The 19,926-nt window shown below is 51.6% G+C and overlaps 8 protein-coding genes across 8 annotated transcripts; 5 read left to right on the forward strand and 3 right to left on the reverse strand.

Annotated features, from left to right (window-relative positions):
* Window positions 1–256: 256 nt before the first annotated feature.
* SEPMUDRAFT_131597 (MFS glucose transporter) lies at window positions 257–2,427 on the forward strand (the record flags this gene model as incomplete). Its single annotated transcript, XM_016902436.1, has 6 exons — window positions 257–303; window positions 373–593; window positions 735–1,394; window positions 1,485–1,735; window positions 1,850–1,955; window positions 2,020–2,427. 6 exons carry the CDS (start codon window positions 257–259, stop codon window positions 2,409–2,411), a joined length of 1,677 nt encoding a protein of 558 aa, XP_016764159.1. The 3' UTR covers window positions 2,412–2,427.
* A 253-nt stretch (window positions 2,428–2,680) lies between these two features.
* Window positions 2,681–4,571, reverse strand: SEPMUDRAFT_154708 (alcohol oxidase; the record flags this gene model as incomplete). The annotated part of the gene is made up of 3 exons (XM_016907580.1): window positions 2,681–3,512; window positions 3,572–4,169; window positions 4,226–4,571. The coding sequence occupies 3 exons, from the start codon at window positions 4,569–4,571 to the stop codon at window positions 2,681–2,683; spliced, it is 1,776 nt and encodes a 591-aa protein (XP_016764160.1).
* A 1,174-nt stretch (window positions 4,572–5,745) lies between these two features.
* Window positions 5,746–8,765, forward strand: SEPMUDRAFT_131599 (uncharacterized protein). Its single transcript, XM_016902437.1, has 2 exons — window positions 5,746–5,840; window positions 5,914–8,765. The coding sequence occupies exons 1-2, from the start codon at window positions 5,776–5,778 to the stop codon at window positions 7,463–7,465; spliced, it is 1,617 nt and encodes a 538-aa protein (XP_016764161.1). The 5' UTR covers window positions 5,746–5,775; the 3' UTR covers window positions 7,466–8,765.
* A 120-nt stretch (window positions 8,766–8,885) lies between these two features.
* Window positions 8,886–9,188, forward strand: SEPMUDRAFT_115097 (uncharacterized protein; the record flags this gene model as incomplete). Its single annotated transcript, XM_016901128.1, has 1 exon — window positions 8,886–9,188. One exon carries the CDS (start codon window positions 8,886–8,888, stop codon window positions 9,186–9,188), a length of 303 nt encoding a protein of 100 aa, XP_016764162.1.
* A 1,705-nt stretch (window positions 9,189–10,893) lies between these two features.
* SEPMUDRAFT_147727 (uncharacterized protein) lies at window positions 10,894–13,187 on the forward strand. The gene has a single exon (XM_016904486.1). It carries the CDS (start codon window positions 11,170–11,172, stop codon window positions 13,168–13,170), a length of 2,001 nt encoding a protein of 666 aa, XP_016764163.1. The 5' UTR covers window positions 10,894–11,169; the 3' UTR covers window positions 13,171–13,187.
* A 172-nt stretch (window positions 13,188–13,359) lies between these two features.
* SEPMUDRAFT_147728 (homoaconitase) lies at window positions 13,360–16,139 on the reverse strand. The gene has a single exon (XM_016904487.1). It carries the CDS (start codon window positions 16,034–16,036, stop codon window positions 13,499–13,501), a length of 2,538 nt encoding a protein of 845 aa, XP_016764164.1. The 5' UTR covers window positions 16,037–16,139; the 3' UTR covers window positions 13,360–13,498.
* A 181-nt stretch (window positions 16,140–16,320) lies between these two features.
* On the forward strand, window positions 16,321–17,887 carry SEPMUDRAFT_147729 (phosphoserine aminotransferase). The gene has a single exon (XM_016904488.1). The coding sequence runs from the start codon at window positions 16,353–16,355 to the stop codon at window positions 17,622–17,624; it is 1,272 nt and encodes a 423-aa protein (XP_016764165.1). The 5' UTR covers window positions 16,321–16,352; the 3' UTR covers window positions 17,625–17,887.
* Window positions 17,888–18,046: 159 nt separating this feature from the next.
* SEPMUDRAFT_18599 (uncharacterized protein) lies at window positions 18,047–18,490 on the reverse strand (the record flags this gene model as incomplete). Its single annotated transcript, XM_016908307.1, has 1 exon — window positions 18,047–18,490. A coding segment is annotated over one exon (444 nt), but the record flags the coding sequence as incomplete, so codon positions are not given.
* Window positions 18,491–19,926: the final 1,436 nt, after the last annotated feature.

Here is a 19,926-nt window from a genome sequence, read left to right on the forward strand (position 1 = left end):
GCACGTTACATTTGGGAGGGGGGGGGCCGAGGAAGTGGGCCGCAAAAGAAGAAAAAGGTCACAAGCCGGATTTCTACCAGGGGATGGGGTTCCACTTCTATGGAACTCGCTGTGTGAAATGGAAAGGAAGGAAAAAGAAGAAGGAGAAGAAGAAGAAAAAGGCCGCCCGCCCGCCCGCTTTCTTTGAATCTTGGGACATAGTCGCTCGAATTTCTCACATTTCTCTTTTCTTATTCTGCTTGCCTGTCTGCCCAGCATGAAGCAGTACGGGAATGTATATCTCATTGCGGCCATCTCCATCATGTAAGTCATCATCATCGCTATACTGCTGAGAATCGAAAGACTTGTATACTGATGAGTCGAGTCGATCAGCGGAGGTGGCCTTTTCGGCTTCGATATCTCGTCCATGTCAGCCATTATCGCTACACGACCGTATCTGTGCTACTTCAACCAAGGACCGAATGGACCGGGCTTCAACGATTCAGACACGTGCTCGGGCCCGAGGACAAGTGTTCAGGGCGGCATCACGGCTTCGATGGCCGGTGGCTCGTGGCTTGCAAGTCTCTTCAGTGGCATGATTTCTGATCGTTTAGGTAAGTGAGATTTGGTGGTGGTGGAAAGAAGGCATTATGTCCGTCCTCCTTTCCACATATGTCTCGCCGAGGCACTTTTTGTCCATCTTCCCCAAAAAGGTCATCTTGCTCACTCTCGACCTTTTATTTCCCATCTCGCAGGAAGAAAATCTGCCATCCAAATCGGTGCCGTCATCTGGATTATTGGCTGCATCATCGTTTCCGCCGCCCAGAACATCCCCATGCTGATCGTCGGACGTATCATCAATGGCTTCTGCGTGGGAATCTGCTCCGCTCAAGTCCCCGTCTACATCACCGAGATTGCACCACCCACGAAACGCGGTCGTTTAGTCGGCGCGCAACAATGGGCCATCACCTGGGGCATCATGATCATGTTCTACATTTCCTACGGATGTTCCTTCATCAACGGTAACGCCGCTTTCCGAGTTCCCTGGGCACTCCAAATGATCCCCGCCATCATTCTCTTCTTCGGCATGATTGTCCTCCCCGAGTCTCCGCGCTGGCTCGCCTCCAAGGATCGTTGGGAGGAATGTGAGCAAGTCCTTATTCTCACGCACGGGAAAGGTGATCCTCACAGTCCGTGGGTGGCTCGCGAGTTTCAGGAGATTAGAGAGTGGATCGATATTGAACGCGCCAGTGCCCAGGTGCGATATATCGATCTCTTCTCGGCCAAATATATTAATCGGACGCATATTGGATTGTTCACGCAAATCTGGAGTCAACTGACGGGAATGAATGTTATGATGTACTACATTACCTACGTCTTTGCCATGGCCGGTCTCACGGGAAATACCTTATTGGGTGAGTTGCATCCTTTTTTCTTATTTCTCAGTAGTGATATATCATTTCTCCAGAGCGCGCACGCTGACGATTGAAAACAAAAATCCAAAGTATCCTCTTCCATTCAATATGTCATCAACGTCGTCATGACCATCCCCGGTCTAATCTGGATCGATCGCGTCGGCCGTCGACCCATCCTCTTACTCGGATCCACTCTAATGGCGACCTGGCTGTTTGCCAACGCAGGAATTCTCGCCGTCTACGGCACCGACCCGGGCCCCAACGGTGTCGGAGGTATCAAAGAAGCTTCTGTGCAAGTTTCTGGCGCAGCTTCCAAAGCTATCATTGCTTGTTCATACTTGGTGAGTTCTTCCTTCTTACCTACCTACCTTTTCATTTTCATTTTCATTTTTCTTCCTTCTCTTTTCCACTTTCACTCCACATAAGCCAACCGAACTAACAAAAAACCCATCTAGTTCGTCGCCTCCTACGCACCCACCTGGGGCCCCGTCTCCTGGATCTATCCTCCCGAATTATATCCCAACCATCTCCGCGGCAAAGCCGTCGCACTCGCCACCTCTGGTACGATCCCCTCCCCCCCCCCTCCATTCCCTCCCCCCATAAACCTAATAATCTCCCCAACTAGGAAACTGGGCCTTCAATTTCGCCCTCGGTTACTTCGTCCCCCCCGCCTTCGTAACCATCAAATGGAAAACCTATCTCGTCTTCGCCTGTTTCTGCCTCGCCATGACCGTACACGTATTTTTCCTGTTTCCGGAAACTGCGGGGAAACCTTTGGAGGAGGTGACGGAGATGTTTGAGTCTTATGAGACAAATAAAAATGAGAGTGAGATGCAAAGAAAAGGGGGGATTAAATATGTGGGAATTCCGGCTTGGAGAACTAAATCGGAGTTTGGGAGGCAGATGAGGAGGGAGAGGGGGGAGGTGGAGGTTGAGGAGGAATTGGGGGGTGGGGAGAAGGGGGAGTTGGAGAGGAGGGAGGTTGTGAGGTTTGGGGGGAAGGAGGGGGAGGTGTGAGTGAGTGAGAGAAGAGAAGGGAAAGGAGAAGGGGAGGTCAGGTATTAACCTTTATCGTTGTTGTTGTTGTGATGTACACTTCTGTATTTAGGGGACAAGACCCTATGAGAGAGAGAGAGAGAGAGAGAGAGCAAGAAACACCAGATTTCAAGAATTTTTCTTTTTCGACTTTTTTCTTTCGAGGGCACTATCAACCCCTCCACCCTAATCATACAAAAAAATCTGTTCATCTAATCTTATCTTCTTCTTCTGCAAAGAAACATCTCTATCTAATAAGTCTCCTTAATCCGATCCGCAGCCCTCTCGGCAAGCGCGTACAACGTACTCGTCAAATGACCCGACACCTGGAAAGGCAACACCGAAGCATCCACGACTCGCACATTGGCCGTTCCATATACCACATGGTCACTGTCGACCACACCTCCCATCTCCTGGGGCATCATGGCCGCCGTGGAAATGTAGTGGAAGTTGGAGCGGTACGTCGACTTGAGCCACTCACCCCAGACTTCGTCGCTTGCGTCGGCGGGGACGAGGTCGAGACCGGGGGTGGTTTCGCCGGTAATCATGTCGCTGAAGGGGGCGGTGGTGGTGACGGAGCGGGCGGCGCGGGCGGTGGCGATTTGTTGTTTGAGATCCCAGTCGAGTTGGAAGTAGTTGGGTTGGATGGAGGATGCGGCGGCTGGGTCGGCGGAGTTGATGTGGATGTTTCCGCGCGAGAAGGGGAGGAGACCCCAGTATTGGAGAGAGGCGGCGCCGGAGGAGGGCGCGTTGACGATGACTTCGCAAATGACGTCGAGGTCTTCGAAGATCATCTTGTGTTGGATGTTGAAGAGCGTCTCCAGCGCGGATTGGTTGACCACGCCGCCGGTGTAGTCGACGACGGTCTTGGCGTAGGCGGGGAACGAGGCTTTGACTTCAGCGCTGACCTTGTCCAAGTCGTCTCCGTATGCATCGCGAGCGTTGAAGTAGCCAATGTGGCCTCCGGAGCCAGTGAAGTTCTTGGACGCGGTGTAGGCGGTATCCGTCGTGGTCTGGTCTTGGAGGTTCTCGCCAACGGCAGGAAGGTCAACCTTGACATCGATGTCGTACTTGTTCAGGATGCTATGTTGCGTCAGCGCCAGATGTTACATGTACTTCTTTCAGGAACGGATGACACTCACGTTGGGTTGCCAATTCCCGAGTACTCGAGAATCACGGAAGATCGCAAACTACCTGCAGAGATGACGACTTCCTTCTTGGCGCAGAGGGTTTGAGATGCTCCTGAAGCATCCGTGTACTCCACGCCGTTTGCGAAAGGCTTGGAGTCGGAAGAAGCATTGGCCCAGGTCAAGCGGTTGGCATGAGAGTTGAAGTAGACATGAAGGTTCGATCTCGACTCGTATGGGAAATAGTATGCGCGAGCTGCATCCTCGCGAATGTCGGCAGAGGTGTTCAACGTCTTGGGGAAGATGTTGTATCCATGCATGTAACCAGCATTGGGCTCGCCGTTCCACGGAAGGCCAAGGGCGTCAAAGGTGCTGTTGAGGATGCCGGCAAAGTTGTCGCCGACCATGGTAGCTGGCCAGCCGACGGCCAATGGACCAGTGAATCCATGAGCATCAGCCTTGTATGATGCGCCGTCCTCGACCTGGGCCGACGATGGTTTCTCAAACGACTCGGCCTTCTTGTAGTACGGCAGAAGAGAGTCCCAGGTGATGTTGTTGCCGAGCTTTGCCCAGGCGTCAATCTGACCCGTCTCAGCACGCATGTAAGTCATTCCTGTGGCGAGAGATGTCAGCAAGATCCAGAGGAATGGAAGACTGAAGCTCACTTACCATTGATCGTGCTGGTGCCGCCCAGAGCCTTGGCCGCTCGCATGACTTGCGTCTTGTTTCCTGCATATGGCTGAGGCTCACTTTGGTAGGCGAAATCGATGGGGGTATCAAAGGCAAGGCCATAGCCCGTGGTGCTAGTGACATTTGGGTTGTCGTAGACAGATCCACCAGCCTCAATGACTGCCACAGATACGTTGGGGTCCTCGCTCAGTCGGTTGGCAACGACGAGTCCTGAAGTACCACCTCCGATCACGATAAAGTCGTACTCGCTGGCTGCTCTTGGAAGTGCTGCTGGTGCAGCGAGTGCCGCAGCGACAAGCGCAAGCCCGGCGATGCTTCGCGACATGGTTATGATGTTGAGAGAAGAAAGGGTAGAGAGACTTGAGGATGGGACAAAAAAATCCCAGGACGTGCTCACCTTGAGCCCATATATAGGGCATCTACCGTTTCAATGTCTCGTTCCAGCCAAGGGAGATGATTAGCATAGCATGACCGTCGTCTTAGAGTGATGACATATGCGAGGTGGAATTCTTTCCATCATCGGTCAACGGCGAAACCACGGTATGCCAAGAATACCATTGGCACTTCCGGGAAGTAGTGTGAATAGCGTCTTGACAGAGTATCCCGGAGCTGTGAACATTGCCTGGCAGCAAATCGGGTCGGGAAGCATGTCCAGTAGGAAGTCGTGTGCATCCGATTCGCGCTGGCAGGTGAACTACGACGTGCCAAGACGGTGTGTTCTAGGTTCGGCACAAAAGGCAAGAAACGAAATAGGCAAGAAGAGAATTTCGAAGCCGTGGAATGGCGCTTGATCGCAGCTACTGGTGCTTGTTTTGACGGTAAGCCAGGAACAAGGCGGATAGCTAGCCACGTTTTGCACGCCCTATGCCATAGTTTTGCCGATCCAGCGTCCGTGGTCGAGACACTCTCTAGTCGAGGCACTGCAGGCGATGAGTGGATCAGGCGATTGATCAGCAATTCAGCACTGATTGAAAGGTATCGATTATTCAAAAGGCGACCTTCCCCTTCAAGCTGGAGGCCCGACTATAATTGCAACGCTCGTGACAGCGGAGTTTTGGGAGATTGTTGCATGTGCGCAGATTAGTATGTCTGACCAGTGAATTGCAACGATTCTTCTTGTGGTGAAGTGCTTCGGGGGATACACTGCTTCGTCGCCGCGGACCGAGGGTGCCGCGAGCATGGCAGGGGGACATGGTTGCATCCAGGCCAGTGTGTGAACTACTGCTGCTGCTGCTACTGCTGACGATGACGATGACGGTGATGGCAAAGGCGACGGCGATGGCGATGGCGCGATGGTGATGACGGTGATGTTGCTGATGATGAGGATGTTTGAAGTGAAATCGCAAAGGTACATGTATGATGTACCTGTACCTAGGTACCGGGAATCTTGACGAAAATACAGCCGCCCGAGCTTCGTGCGAGATGTTGCTTACGTGCGCTCACGGCAATGGATGGCAATCTGGCCGTCGCACTACGTCGCGTCCCTAGGTGATACTGCTGTTCGGGATCCAAGGCAGCGAGCATACATCATGAGCGGACGCGACAAACCGCCAGTCGTCGCCGTCTTCCTTGTAGTCTTCGATCAGAAGGTAGGGTAAGATCAGCCCCCCATCCATACTGACTCGTCGGTGGAAGCTCCCCACGATAGCTGACCGATCGCACAACAGATATACCATTGCCTGGAGCCGTAGCCTGGACGACGTCGACCTCGATGGAGTGGAGTTTAAGAGTCTGCCTTCTGGCTTGCATGCTGTCAAGGAAGATCTCGTGTTCTTTCTGCATGGCGCTCATGCCGGCGTGAGTGCATTCGTACAAGAAGAGGCAGATGCCAGGCATCGTAATGCGAGCTTTGTAGCTGTTGGCGCATTGGTGCCATCAGGCTATGGACAGCTGGGGCGCAGTTGGACTCATGCGGAAGAGCTAAGAAGTATGGGCAAAGATGCTGTGAAGAACACTGCTCATATGGATGCACTGGAAGCTTTCTGGGAAACCCATCGGGCAGATAATTCAGCTGGGAGCTTGCCTGCGCCGCTCCTGGCGAACCGTGACAATGGTGGTAGTGAGCATCAAGCGAGGCGCAAGCGCGCTGCTTCAGAGACCACCATGGGCCTGCATACCGACGGAGCGTGGCCTTCAGATCATCCTGCCTTGCAAGTGCCCGCCATGCTCGAGACGTTCGGGCCGCTGCTATTCCCGCTGCATCGCGCTGCATTGTCTAGGAGCCGCATTTTACTACTGGGCAGTCCCTCGGTACAAAACAATACTAACCTAGTCTACATGGCATCTGTACTGTCATCCATCACAAAAGAGCTGGCAGAGTCCTTACCAACAGAAGCTGAGCCCATTTTCCGAAGTTCGCCATTATTCAGCATTGGCATCCACGACATTCCCGACTTGACGAAACGCAGTGGCGATAATGGTGGCTGGATCGCGACTACTACGGATGGCATCCTTGGAGACAAGAAGAACCTCTATGATCTGCTTGTCAGGCTGCCTCCGCAAGCTGCTTCTAGCTGGTCTTGGCCAGAGCTAAGGACTGCTACCGGTAGGGTTGTGAAAGCGTCGCAGCGCGATCTGCAGCGATGGAATCTCTTGCGCCGAGAGATGGGCAGGCTGAGACGGCAGGCTGTAACCGCATTCGTAGATGAGTCGCCAACCACGAACGAGAACGATCGGCGTCCTCTCCTCGAACGTCGGAACACTAGTAGAGACGATGTGAATGATGTCGAATTCCTTGACCGCGATAGCACGGACGTAGTAGAGCCACCCACATGGTCCGCCATGGCATATCGAGGCTTCATGTGGTGGGCATCAGCAGGCGATGTTACTGCATGGGAGAACGACGATGCCAAAGCCGACGAAGAGCTCCTCTTCGATATGCCTGACATTGGTGGCATATTGGCCGAAGAAAGTGGTCTACGCGGGGAGTCCGAGTACGCGCGCGCCGCTGCTACGCTCCTCGTGGCATATTTCCGAAACGTCACTGAAAGCATACTGCGTCCGATGGCGAGCATTGTGGAGGCTGCAGATGACGATACAGAAGAGGGAGTGGAAGAGAATGAGATACCATTCGGTAGCAACGATCTTCGTGCTATGGGGCTCGACTCTTGGAGTGAGCCTGATAGGCTGTTTGTTAAGGATATGCTGCAGACGTGGTTCCATCGGGATGCTGTTATCGTGGACAATGGCGTGCGTGTCTGCGGCATGCGGGTGTTCTGAACTATCACCCCGGAATGAGCACCTGCGCTGTCGATTGTGCACATAGTCGAAGCCTTGGCCACCGAGCTCGCGATTCAGGCGCCTCACGAATGCAATCCGTGGCGAGCCCCCATGCTCTCTCCCTATGCTCAATCGACCTGACTTGACTACTGGGGAGGTGACATTGCTTTGGTGCGCCACCTCGCTATCGTACATGTTGAAATCTGTCGTCAGTGGAAGACATATGACGATTTGCTGGAACGTGAAGATGAGAACAAACATCTGTCACAATGGCACTAGTGAGTTCCTCCGACACTAGCAACACGTTGACAGCGAACTACGCTGCTCATACATGATCCATCTTTGCCTTGCTTCGCCTATCGAGCAGAGTATAGCATCGGGGTTCCGAATGTTCAATTTGCGGCGACGGCAAGAAGAAGCTCAGAGCATGAGCAAATGTCGCGTAATTGGAACCGCTCGGCATCATCGCATTGTTGGATGCGTCCATCGAAACATTCGCCAGAAGAAGGATCATCCCACAACGACGCCATGCGAACGACAGCGAATCACAGCCTCTCGACGCTACCGCGAACAGGTGTTCCTCGGTACTGCCACTTTTGCTGCTTGCCGAGACATCGTTACCTACCCATTGAAATTAGTGCTGGAGCGTTATTCAGAGTGCATTTACAGCAGGTGAGATGTGGCATTTGGTTCACTTCTCGGTGGTAAGAGCAATAGAGACGGGGGAAGTGTAAAGCTTGATTGCGACAGTCGGAGTAAGTTCTCCTACTAAGCAGCGAAGGCTACGAAGCACAACGAGGCGTGATGGAGGGACGGGTATGAACGGAGAGGCTGGTTACGGAGCGCAAGGACTTATTCGATCCATACTCTGTCTCACGTGGGCATTGGATCCTTGCCAGGAGACCATCATCTGTGTCGATTGGCGCTGTAAATAGAGTTCTGGAGACCCTGGGGAATGCAGTTCCAACTGCCATACCCACGTCTCACATGCAGAACGCGTAATGCAGCTTATGTATACGCCCAGCCTGGCCGTGATCCGGATCGCAATCATCGCATTGTCAAACGTCTGCTGCGTTGACGACCCCGACCCCGATGAGCTCACTGGCTCACCGGAGCGATTGCAGCAGCAGGGCCGGCACGTGTTGTCAGACGTGAGAGGAGGTAATAACTACCGGACTCCTCACTCGCGCCTCGTTCGCTTGCTTGCAATATGTACCGTCGCCTGCGCACAAGTTCTCCTGCGTGGCTTGCAGGAACCTGTACTTGTTGTACCTGTGGTGCTACTGCTGACGAGACCGCATCCCCTCGCACACCTTCGTTCCCCTGCTGAGTGCCATCTACCACCCGCGACGTGACCCAACACCCTCTCAGACCATCCTCGATCATCCACCGTCTGCGACATTTCATCAGATCAAACAGCATGGCCAAGGACGGAGATGCGCCAGCAATTCCGCCCGCAGCAGTCATTGTACTGTGCTTGCTCGGTGCTGGCGCCTTGCTCTTGTGCTGCTATGCCCTCTTCCGGCACTTCTTCGAGCCCAGCCCGCAACCAACACCGCAAGGCAACATCAATCCCGAAGACGGCATGACTCAAGCGCAATACATGCGAATCGTTCGACTTCGCAATCAAGAAAGCCTGCAAGCCAAGTATGGTTATCATAGCAGATATCCCGAGCGATATCATTCCACCGCTATGACGCAGTCGTCTATTATGTCCGTCTGATGAAAGCTGGCCTGGGACAAGAAAAGAAAGCATAACCAAAAACTTGGAAGTACGATTACATGTAGCCGAAGCGCCAGCGCGACGATGATCTTACGAGCAATGCGACAATGAATTGGACACTCTCCGGAAGAGTGTTTCGTTGGGAAGAGGGGGGAGGAAGGGAATAGCAGGAATGGAAAGCCATTTGGAAACAGTACAAGATCCCGGCAGCGCCTTTTGATCGCGCAGTTTCTTCTTGTTTCGCGTCCGGATTGAGCGACTGCATCGTCTTTCAAGTGTAGTGGTGGTGAATGTCTCAGTCTGAGGCTAAAAGGAAAGGAAGATGAGGGGGGAAATCGAGGGATTGGACAGGAAATGGAAGTAGAGAGCACAGAATGTTGTGGGACCGACCATACCTCAAGCGTTCTGGCGAAGGCCGCGTTGCAAGCTGTAACGACTACAAACCAAGTCATCATCACTCTTCGTGCCGGTCGAAGTGGACATCCGACGCAGTCAGAGCCTTTTCTGGACGCAACGGCTACACGCAAGAAGTTTTGATATATGCCTGCAAGTCTCCTCATCACGGCGGGCGTCCTTGCGAAAAGAAATGTCCTGCCTGGTGGTCCCCAGCGGCATCAGTCCAAACCTCTTTCGCCTCTCGGGAAAAGTTATCTATCTACTTATGGACACCGCGAATCGACCTTTGTGCTGAGGCTCTCTCTATCGGTCAATACCCAAATCCACTTCGCTGGATTCGAGCCCGGTATCCCACTTTATCAACAGCAACGCCAGAATCCAATGAGGCAGCAAAGCAAGTAGGAGAATTTATCCATAAGCTTGCTAGAAAGCCAGAAAGCAGCTGTTTCGAGGACAAATATCGCATTTGGCGTCATTTTCATTACCTACCGCATTTTCGCTTATGTGTATGTTTATATAGTTTTGAAAAACGAACCTCCTTATGCAAGATCCGCGTCTATCCTAGCCTTCTCCGAAAACAGCAGTCTCTTCGTATCTTCGAGTGGAGAAAGTTCTGACGATGAAGGTATATATGCTTTTGTACCTGCGTTTGAGACGGTTTGGGTAGGAGAAAAAATGTAGAAAGTTGTAAGGGGGACGAGGGGGACGAGATTATTAATGGTATATAACCTAATTAGCGTCATTATCTTGCTTTTTCTGGGCGGAACGCCGGAACGGCGGAACCTGTTAGTTTATGACTTTATGTCCTCGAAAATGCATCTTTTGACCTCCTACCTTAGGAGGTACATGCACCTTCGTATACACACACACTACATACTGAGCCTTATCGCTCCTTTGCCGAGCCTGCAATAGATTGATTGCGAGCGATGTCTTGCCACTGGCGAACATTCACTTGCTTGCTACTCATACCGCGCTGACGACGACAGTCTCCGACGTTCAGACAGGAAAACAGCCAGAATGACACGACAAGCTAGAGGATGAGATGGAGGATGTGGTCCCGTCCCGCAGCCTTTATATTGACACATCATCAATAATGTCTCCGAGCTTCTACCCCGATTGAGGAATCCTGGATGGCTCTGGCGAGAAGGATGCATACCTAAGCGTGCAAGCCACCCAGAGACTTCTTATCACTTCGGTACCGGCAAGACTGCTTGTCATTAAGTCTATTGGTAATAGTGAAGCAATGTATATTTCAAGACGCTACCTCCTAGGAGGTATTGACACTGGACCTCAAGTGAGTGAATGGCACGTCCTTTGTATCTGTTGCAGCTCTGGACTATTGAAGACTAGGGAATACCCTCACCTCATCGTCCTTATCCGTGACATGCGAGCACTTACGCATATCGGCACTGGTGGTCGTTGGAATATCCAGGACGTGTACACCGCGTACGTGGTCAACGTCACCAACAAGTACTACAGCTTTCGAGCAATGTCTTCATACTGAGTGTCTGCTCTCTTCTGTCTGGGTTTTGCTATTGCTTCTGTACACTACGCGAGTGGTGACAACTCCCTCGTCCATCTAAAAATGCGTCTCGTTCCTCTAACAGCACTTCTTGCTCTGGTGGCAATACCATGTCAGGCTGACCAAGCGCCCTTTTCCGCGGACTCCAAATACAACGATGCAGAATATGGTTTCTACGTTACCCAAACCTTCAAATCAAGTCCTCAGGTCACAGGCGTACCGGTAGTCAACTTTATGGAGCCTTTTACTCGATGCGATGACGGATCCTACTTGTTAATCACTCCTCGAGGGAAAGTGGCAGAGTCTACACCGATGATTCTGGATGTCAATGGAAGTCTAGTATGGGCTGCAACCAAAAAGTATGGCCAAGTCTATAACCTTCAAGTGCAGTCATACAAAGGCCAGGAGTATCTCACGTTCTGGGCAGGCGATGACACTGTTGGCGGACATGGTGTAGGGACCCATTACATGTTGGATCAGCAGTATCGCGAGCAGTATCGCATCAAAGCTGCGAACGGTTTAGGGGCCGATCTCCATGCCTTCACGATTACGGCGAACGATACGGCGCTCATTTCCATTTACGACAAAAAATTTGCAGACGTCGAAAGCATGCCTGGCTATCATCGAAAAGGCTGGATTTGGGATTCGGTCTTTCAGGAGCTGGACTTGCAAACAGGCGAGGCAATCTTCGAATGGCGCGCCAGTGACCACATCGATGTATCCAAATCCTATCACCCCATAGGCGAAATGGAAGAAAGCGATCCACGGGACGTATATCACATCAATTCCGTCAGAAAAGACACTCTCGGCAACTTTCTCGTATCCAGTCGATACCTCCGAGCGGTCCTATACATCGACGGTATAACAGGAAAAGTCCTCTGGCAACTTGGAGGAAAAGACAATTCATTCCACGACCTCTCAAATGGAACAGCCACGAAATTTCTCGGCCAACACGACGCTGACATTCTCGAGCATGAGGATTCGCACAACCATGCAAAGAAAACCCATTTCATCACCTTCTTCAACAACAACGCCGATTGGGACAACACCACCGACATCCAATCCAAAGGCGCCCGAATCGAAATCTCCCTCGACGACATGACCGCTCGCCTCGACCTGAGCCTTTCCACCTCCAACTCCTCCACCACCACTACCACCCGACCCATCCTCAGCTCTTCGCAAGGCTCCTACCAAACTCTCCCCAACGGCCACATTGTCCTCGGATATGGATTCAACGCCGCCATGGCCGAGTTCTCGGAAACGGGGGAATTGTTGTGCTCCATGCTTTTCCAGCCTTCGAGCCGATTTGATACGGGAGATGTACAGAGTTATCGGAATTTGAGATTCAATTGGACGGGATTTCCAAGGGATACGAAACCGAGGCTGGTGGGTGAGTTTGATGGATCATCATCATCATCATCATCATCATCACCATCGGGGGATGTGAAGCTCTATATGAGTTGGAACGGCGCCACCGAGGTTTCGAGGTGGTTATTGGAGGGGTTTGAGAATAGCGATGATGAAGAAAAGGAAACGACGAGACGAAGAAAACGACATTCACAAATCAACCACAGAAACAATTCCGTCGAAAAAATTTCTCTGGTGGCTAAAGAAGGCTTTGAAACGATTTCTCGCATTTCTTCTTCTTCAGAGGCCATTTCTCACAAAACACGTTTCGTGCGAGTTGCCGCACTTGATCGCGATGATAACGTACTCGGAACTTCGGATTTGATAGATTTGAGAGGGATGAATCGTGATGATGATGAAGACAAAGGTGTCAGCAATAATTCACAACAAGGGGAAGAAAAAGAAGAAGGAAAAAATTTCTCTTTCAAACTCACCAATATCGATATTCTCCTCATTAGCTTCGTTGGACTTCTTATCAGTTTGAGTTTTAAATTTATTTTTGGCTTTACTGCGATAGGAGGAAGAAGAAGAGGAAATGGAAATGGAATGGGAAGACGAGGAGGGTCGAAGGATAAGGAGATGCAAGAACAAGAACAACAGTATAAGAAGAAGAAGAAGCAACAGTCAAAGTATAAATATAGTCTTCTTCTTCAATGATACCTAGGGTAGTAGGGTAGGGTAGGATAGGGTACCTAGGTAGCTTTACTTGGATAGCTGAGGTGTTGTGGAATTTTTTGCATAACAATACAAATATGTTTATGTGTATATATATATACAACAAGAAAGTGACTTTTTTTTTGGTTCTTCCACCTCCTCCTCCTCCCTCCTCCTCCTTTATCTAAGGGGTATCATTTCCTCTCTTCCACAACTACCATCACTACCACCACCAACCTTGATTGGGAGACATCGCATCCCTCTCTCAGTAACCACGAGGGAAAAAGCGACATACATAGGTATACATATATATTTTACCTGAAAATACTTTTTACAAACTACTTGCAATCTGGGCTTGAACCCACTTTTCCAGTCCCCCCTTGGCGATAATATCTTGAACATTCGGCGGCAGCTCTCCCACTTTCTGTGTCCAAGATTCGCCGCCCGCGCCCTCTTGGATCACGACTTGGCTGCGTCGCACATCCCATGTGAAGGTCCAGCCTGTGCGGACTGTAAGTTCTCCCTTGTCGGCGGGTTTGGCGGTGGGGGCAGGGGGAGGGGAATCTAAGCTTTCGGCGTTCTTGCTCGGCTCGGTGATGGCGGCGGGGGTGTTTGCTGTGGTGTTCGATGCGGAGTGGCCGAAAGAGGCTCGGAGTCGTTCGATGAGTTTGGGGACTTCGACGCCCATTAATGCGTTGTTGATGGAGTTGCGCTGGAAGATGTTGCCGAAACTGCCGGCGACGGTGAGGGGGATGCCCTTGGCGAGGATCGCAGTAGCGGCTTGTTCTCTGGACGATCCACAGCCAAAGTTGTAGCCGGTCACGAGAATGTCTCCTGCCTTGGCGATGGAGGCGAACTTTTTATCGTAATTCTCCATCACTACCGTCGCCATCTTCGCCGGGTCGGCACTGAACGCATCATCGTAGGTGTACTTGCCCGGGTAAATGCCATCGGTGTTGATGTTGTCGCCATCGCACCAAATGATCTCGCCCGAGACCTTTTCGGGAAAGCCAGGCAGAATCTCTGTGAGTCCGGTCGATGTCTCTTCGGGTTGGGCTGCAGCTGGAGCTCCAGATAGTCTCTGCTCGGCTTCTTGAATCGTTTCTTCCGCCTCGCGGACAAGCTTGTCGAGTGCGTCCTCGATGCTGATCATGCGATCTTCTTCTGCAACACCGTCCCCCTCACCACGACGCACGCCCGCCCAGCCTTCGGGCTTTGCGTACCAACCGGGACCGGAGAGCTTGCCACTCAATGCACTAGCGGCTACCACTTCCGGACTACCCAGGTATGCTTTGGCTTCTGTGCTGCCCATCCGCCCTTTGAAGTTGCGATTACTCGCTGAGATGCCCACTTCACCAGGTTCAAGCAATCCTGTGCCTAGACCAATACATGGTCCACATCCAGAAGGCAAGGGCTCTGCACCGGCATCCAGCAGTACTTGCCAATCACCCTGCTCTTCTGCAGCTTTCTGCTCAGGAATGGATGCTGCTGCGATGTAAAACTTCACCCCATCCGCAATTCTCGGCGTCTTGCCATCTGTGCCGGTTGCTGCTCGAAATACATTGGCAGCGGCCTGAATGTCAGATCTTCGAGAGTTGGTGCAAGATACGAGGTACGCTTTATTCACCGGAATGTTCTGCGCTTCGAGCTCATTGAGTGGCGTTGCCACTTTCACAGAGTTCGGCCCAGCAACATAGGGGCATAGTGTTGAAAGATCGAGGAACAGCTCCTTGGCATAACCAGCGCCTTTGTCTGCAGCAAGAGGAGTCGCAAACAGTTCATCCAGTCTTTCGTGATTGAAGCGATCAGTGGTCAGACTCGAAGTTGGAGAAGGTTCCCGGTACATGCTGGCTTCCGTCGCCTTATACCGCAGCCATGCTTTGAGCACGTCGTCGATGGGGAAGAGTCCAGATAGCGCACCCCACTCGGTAGTCATGTTGGCAATGGCGAGTCTGTCGTCGACGGGCAGACTGCGCATGGTATTGGTCGATCCTGTAAACTCAATGGCGTGGTTCAGCACCTCATCGTTGTTGAACAGGCCAGCCAGCGCCACAATTACATCCTTTCCGGTCACACCTTCGGGCAGAATGCCAGTAAAAGTAACCTTTGCAATTGGAGGAATCTGCCACCATGTCCTTCCCGTCGCCCAGATACTCGCAGCATCAGTCCTCACGACTGGTGTGCCCAGGCATCCCACGCCTCCATACATGTTGGAGTGACTGTCGCTGGCTACTGCCATCGTTCCCGGCCACGCATATCCCTCCTCTACCATGATCTGATGTCCAATGCCTCGTCCCGCTGGATAGAAGTCTACGCCCTGCGTCTTCGCAAAGGACTCGATCTTGTCGTACTTTTCCAGATTCTTCGCGCTCTTATTCTGTACATCGTGATCGAGGGTCATGACCACCTGCTTCGTGTCATGGATCTTGGTCGCACCAATGCTCATGAACTTGGTCGCCACAGGCCATGAGTTGTCGTGCGTCATGCAGTGGTGTGGTGATAGCGTGACATAGTCGCCAGCCTTGACAAACTTGCCATCTGGCAAGCCCTGCGAGTATCTCTGCACAATCTTTTCCGTCAACGTCTGTGGTGTCGTGGACGCCCCCGTGGGTTTCGCGAGAATGTCTGCAGGCGCATGCTCGAGCTGGGAGGAGAAAGCCTCTGTCACGTCCGCTAAGCGTGCTGTTCGTGTCGTCGAGATGTATCGTGGGCGTAGATGCGAGGCAGCCGGAAGACATTTTGGTGATAGTGAGAGTCTTGCTGCTGTGCTTCCTGTCGTCTGCAGTCTGCTCGTTCTGGTCCCACTCACGCTCCTGGCCAGCAGCCTTTGAAGCCCTCCTCTCCCGCCTGCCGCTCTGAGCGCCGCCATGACTGACTCTTTGTCCCTCTTTCAGCAAATACCAGCCACCATCAGTGAAAAGACAATCAATCAATGAATGTCGCCTGCGGATGGTGTTTGAATGATGGTATACATCTCAATGGCAGCCAATGAAAAGCGTGGTAATCGTCAAGTCGATGCAAAACACCAAATTTGAGGCCCGACATCGGCGACAAACCTGCTTCGAACACAGTCACGGTCATACCTCCTAGAAGGTAATATAATACATCTTGACTTCTGCCTCGAACTGCAAGACATACTCCAGCATATAGGTACCTTAAGCAACTTCACGCCTCTTCCCGCCAATATGCCGTCCAGAGAAGAAATCCACTACTTCGGAGCAGGACCTGCCCCACTGCCAACACCCGTTCTCGAAGAAGCCTCCCGCGTGCTACTCAACTACAAAAACACGGGAATCGGCATCACTGAAATCTCCCACCGCAGTGCCGATGCCAATGAAGTCCTCGCGACCGCCCAACAAGCTCTCCGAGAACTCTTGGACATTCCCGAATCCGACGGGCCAGAAGGCTACCAGATTCTCTTCCTCCAAGGCGGCGGAAGTGGAGAATTCAGCGCCGTAGTCTCCAACCTCGTCAGCGTATGGGTCGCCAAGCAACTCAAGGCTGTCAATGGCGACGAGGAGAAGTTGAAGCAGATTGTCCAAAGTCAGCTGAAGCTGGACTACTTCGTCACCGGATCCTGGTCGCTGAAAGCCTCCCAAGAAGCTGCTCGACTCGTGGGAGGCGAATATGTGAACATCGTGACAGATGCACGGAAATCTCGCGAGGGTAAATTTGGTGTCATTCCTGATTCATCCACTTGGACTGCCTCCTCTTCCTCCGAACCAGCCTTGACGTACTACTGCGACAACGAAACTGTCGATGGAGTTGAATTCCAATCCACGCCAACTGGAACTAACCTCGTTGCTGATCTGAGCAGTAACTTCCTGTCACGCCCAGTCGACGTACGAAAACACGCAGTCATCTTTGGCGGAGCACAGAAGAACATTGGAACCACCGGTGTGACCATCGCAATCGTCTCCAATGCGTTCTTACCCCCTCACGCAGAATACGCCAAACCGGAACTGCTTCGCAAGCTGGGTTTACCCATTGGACCCATTGTCTTTGACTATCCCACCATTGCGAAAAACAACAGTCTATACAACACCTTACCAATCTTCGACGTCTGGATCGCAGGACAGGTCATGCAACGATTACTGCAACTTCATCCCCAATCCGAACAAGACGGCCAACAACAACAACGTATTGCAGGCCAAGCCCAGGAAAGCAACCAGAAAGCCCAACTCCTATACCACACGCTCGACAGCAACGAGAAAGTCTATCAGGTCGTACCCGACAAGAGTGTCCGCAGCAGAATGAACCTCTGTTTCCGCGTCAAAGGGGGCGATGCAGATGCCGAAAAGGCGTTTTTGAAAGGTGCAGAGAACAGAGGTCTGCTGGGTTTGAAAGGCCATCGCAGCGTGGGTGGAATTCGCATCAGTAATTATAATGCTGTGCCGGTGTCTGCGGCGGAGAAGTTGGCCAAGTATTTGCAGGATTTTGCACAGGAGAATTCGTAGAAGTCAAGAGAGGAGGAAATACAAAAAGCATCGTGATTTGTGATTAGCGTGGAGTTTCCTGGCAGAAAAACATCAGAAGGGGCATGAGGTGTGGTGGGGAATCATGAGGGAATTAAGAAAAGAAAAAGGCATTGAGAAAGCTCTGGGTGAAGGGCGTATCTTCCTATGATTTGAATGCATGATTGAAGTCCTGTATTGTTTCAACTACAATATCCACGACTTCAAAACCTTTACAGTCCACTTTGAAATTACACGAATTCTTTACGGGACTTCATGCCCTGTAGTAGCGGTGGTGGTCTCATATGATCATTCATATTAACACAGGAGCACAATGTCATGGGAGATCCAGCTCCACACACAACGCGCACATATCACTTATCGTATCATCACCATCATCACCTCCCAAACAAACCCCCCAACCTCCCTCCAGCGCCCCCCTTCCCATGCCTCGCCGCCTCCCTCTCAATCCACGACCTCAAAAACTCCTCACTCTTCAAATCCTCCACCCGACTCACCTTAGTCTCGACCTGAGGCTCCTGACGATCAAAAGCCAACAAAGTGGGAATCGCAGTAATCAAATACCTCTGCGCAATTCCCGCAGACACCCCTCCTAAATCCGGACTATCCATTTCCACTTCCACATAACTGACACTACCTTGGTCTTCGCCGACTCCTTCAGTTTCGAGCAGAGTTTTGATCAGTGACGAGATGGTGTCGCTGTGGGCGTCCCAGGTGGTCATCCAGAGGGTTAGGAGGGGAATGCGGCTGCTGGCGCTGCTGAGAATGAGAGTGTGGAGTTCGGATTCGTTGCGGATCCGGACCGGGTAGATCCTGTTTCGCGCGTGGAGGGGTGCGTGGGAGGAGAAGGACCTTTGGCGGGTGAATCGCTGTGGATGCTGCTGCTGCTGGTGCTGGTGGATGAGAAGGCGGTATTGGTGGTGGTGGATACGAAAAAGGCTGGAGCGGATGGGGGAGAGGACGGTCATTTCTTTCGGGGGGGGGGGGTTTTTCTTGTTTTATGTTTGCTTTTCTTGTTTTATGTTTGCTTTTCTTGTTTTATGTTTGCTGGGGTTGAAACTTGAGGCTGTTTTACTCGTCTACTGCGGTTGCTGTCGATATTGATGGGTGTCCATGGGACCATGTGTGTGGAAGATGGGGGGAGAGCAATGTGACGTAGGTATCTTACTGTAGTTTTCGTTTATGTTTATTATGGGAGTACAGTCGACCGTAATAGTAAAGGTCTCTTCACCTAAAAGGTACAGGTAGTAGGGTAGATAGACCGAGATAGTTCACTTCATTAGTCTTCATACACCCTGCCCTAGCGGCCCCTAGCAAGTCTACTGTACAGTACCTCCTACTGTAAATTGCTTTTGACGCTTTCACTTGAATCACAAGACATCGTCCAATAGGATGGAGAAGCAGCACCACAGCGGGAGACCGGAAGGCAAGGTCAGCGATCTCTCACCCCAGACCTCTCGACCTCTATCTACCTCACCCTCGTCCTGGACTCCTTGTCCGACTGGGAATAGCAGATTTGTCCATTTCCATTGCATCGTCAATATATCATGAAATTGACCAACAGGATGCTGAGACTGCATTCAAGCCCTCCTGCTCGCTTCAGCCTGTCCAGGTATGGGCCTGGTATGGCCATGTGTTTGGACAAAAGGACATGGGTGCCCTGGCATCATGTGATATGAGTCATATGGATAACAGGGGCCACTGATTCCTTGGCGTTTGTATGTAGAGTTGGGAATACCCACCCCCCTCCTTTCTTTTCTTGAGAGGTCAGACCTCGGACCTCAATTAATCCACTTATTGATTGGTATTCTATCAATCTTCTCAATTGGGCACTAGTGTGGTGTGTGGTTCCAACAGTTATGAGCCCGGCTAGCTCTGCTTGATCAATCAAAGGAATCAGTTGGTTACTGGATATTCAGAGTTACCTGATATCTCCTAGAATCACCTAAGATTGGTTAAATTCCGCTGTATCAAGACAACAACCAAGGACCGCACACTATCACTTGAATGCCGGCCTAAACCCGTTCATCTAGACAAAGAGAAGAGAGCCTATCAGATCAGCTTACAATCGACCGATCCCCGAGCCCTGAGTTTCAAGAGGTTGAAGAAACACCTAGTAGCTCGTGTCCTGGGCATCAAGAGTGGTTTGACGAATTCAACGAAGACACTATGGCTGATTCCCCTGAACCCTTATTATCAACGACGACGTCGATTGCCAAGCTGCGCACCTGGTAGGACTGGAATGTGTAGATCACTTATATTAAGAGAGAGGCAGTAAAGCTCC

The sequence above is a fragment of the Sphaerulina musiva genome (assembly GCF_000320565.1).
Source record: "Sphaerulina musiva SO2202 unplaced genomic scaffold SEPMUscaffold_2, whole genome shotgun sequence".
NCBI classification, from domain to species: Eukaryota; Fungi; Ascomycota; class Dothideomycetes; order Mycosphaerellales; family Mycosphaerellaceae; genus Sphaerulina; species Sphaerulina musiva.

What these genes read in the sequence shown, in the direction of transcription:
- SEPMUDRAFT_131599 (XM_016902437.1), top strand. Translation starts at nt 5,776, where the DNA reads ATGAGCGGACGCGACAAACCGCCAGTCGTCGCCGTCTTCCTTGTAGTC. An exon ending in GTCTTCGATCAGAAGGTAGG is followed by an intron (nt 5,841 to 5,913) that starts GTAAGATCAGCC and finishes ATCGCACAACAG; the next exon opens with ATATACCATTGCCTGGAGCC.
- SEPMUDRAFT_147727 (XM_016904486.1), top strand. Translation starts at nt 11,170, where the DNA reads ATGCGTCTCGTTCCTCTAACAGCACTTCTTGCTCTGGTGGCAATACCA.
- SEPMUDRAFT_147728 (XM_016904487.1), bottom strand. Translation starts at nt 16,036, where the DNA reads ATGGCGGCGCTCAGAGCGGCAGGCGGGAGAGGAGGGCTTCAAAGGCTG.
- SEPMUDRAFT_147729 (XM_016904488.1), top strand. Translation starts at nt 16,353, where the DNA reads ATGCCGTCCAGAGAAGAAATCCACTACTTCGGAGCAGGACCTGCCCCA.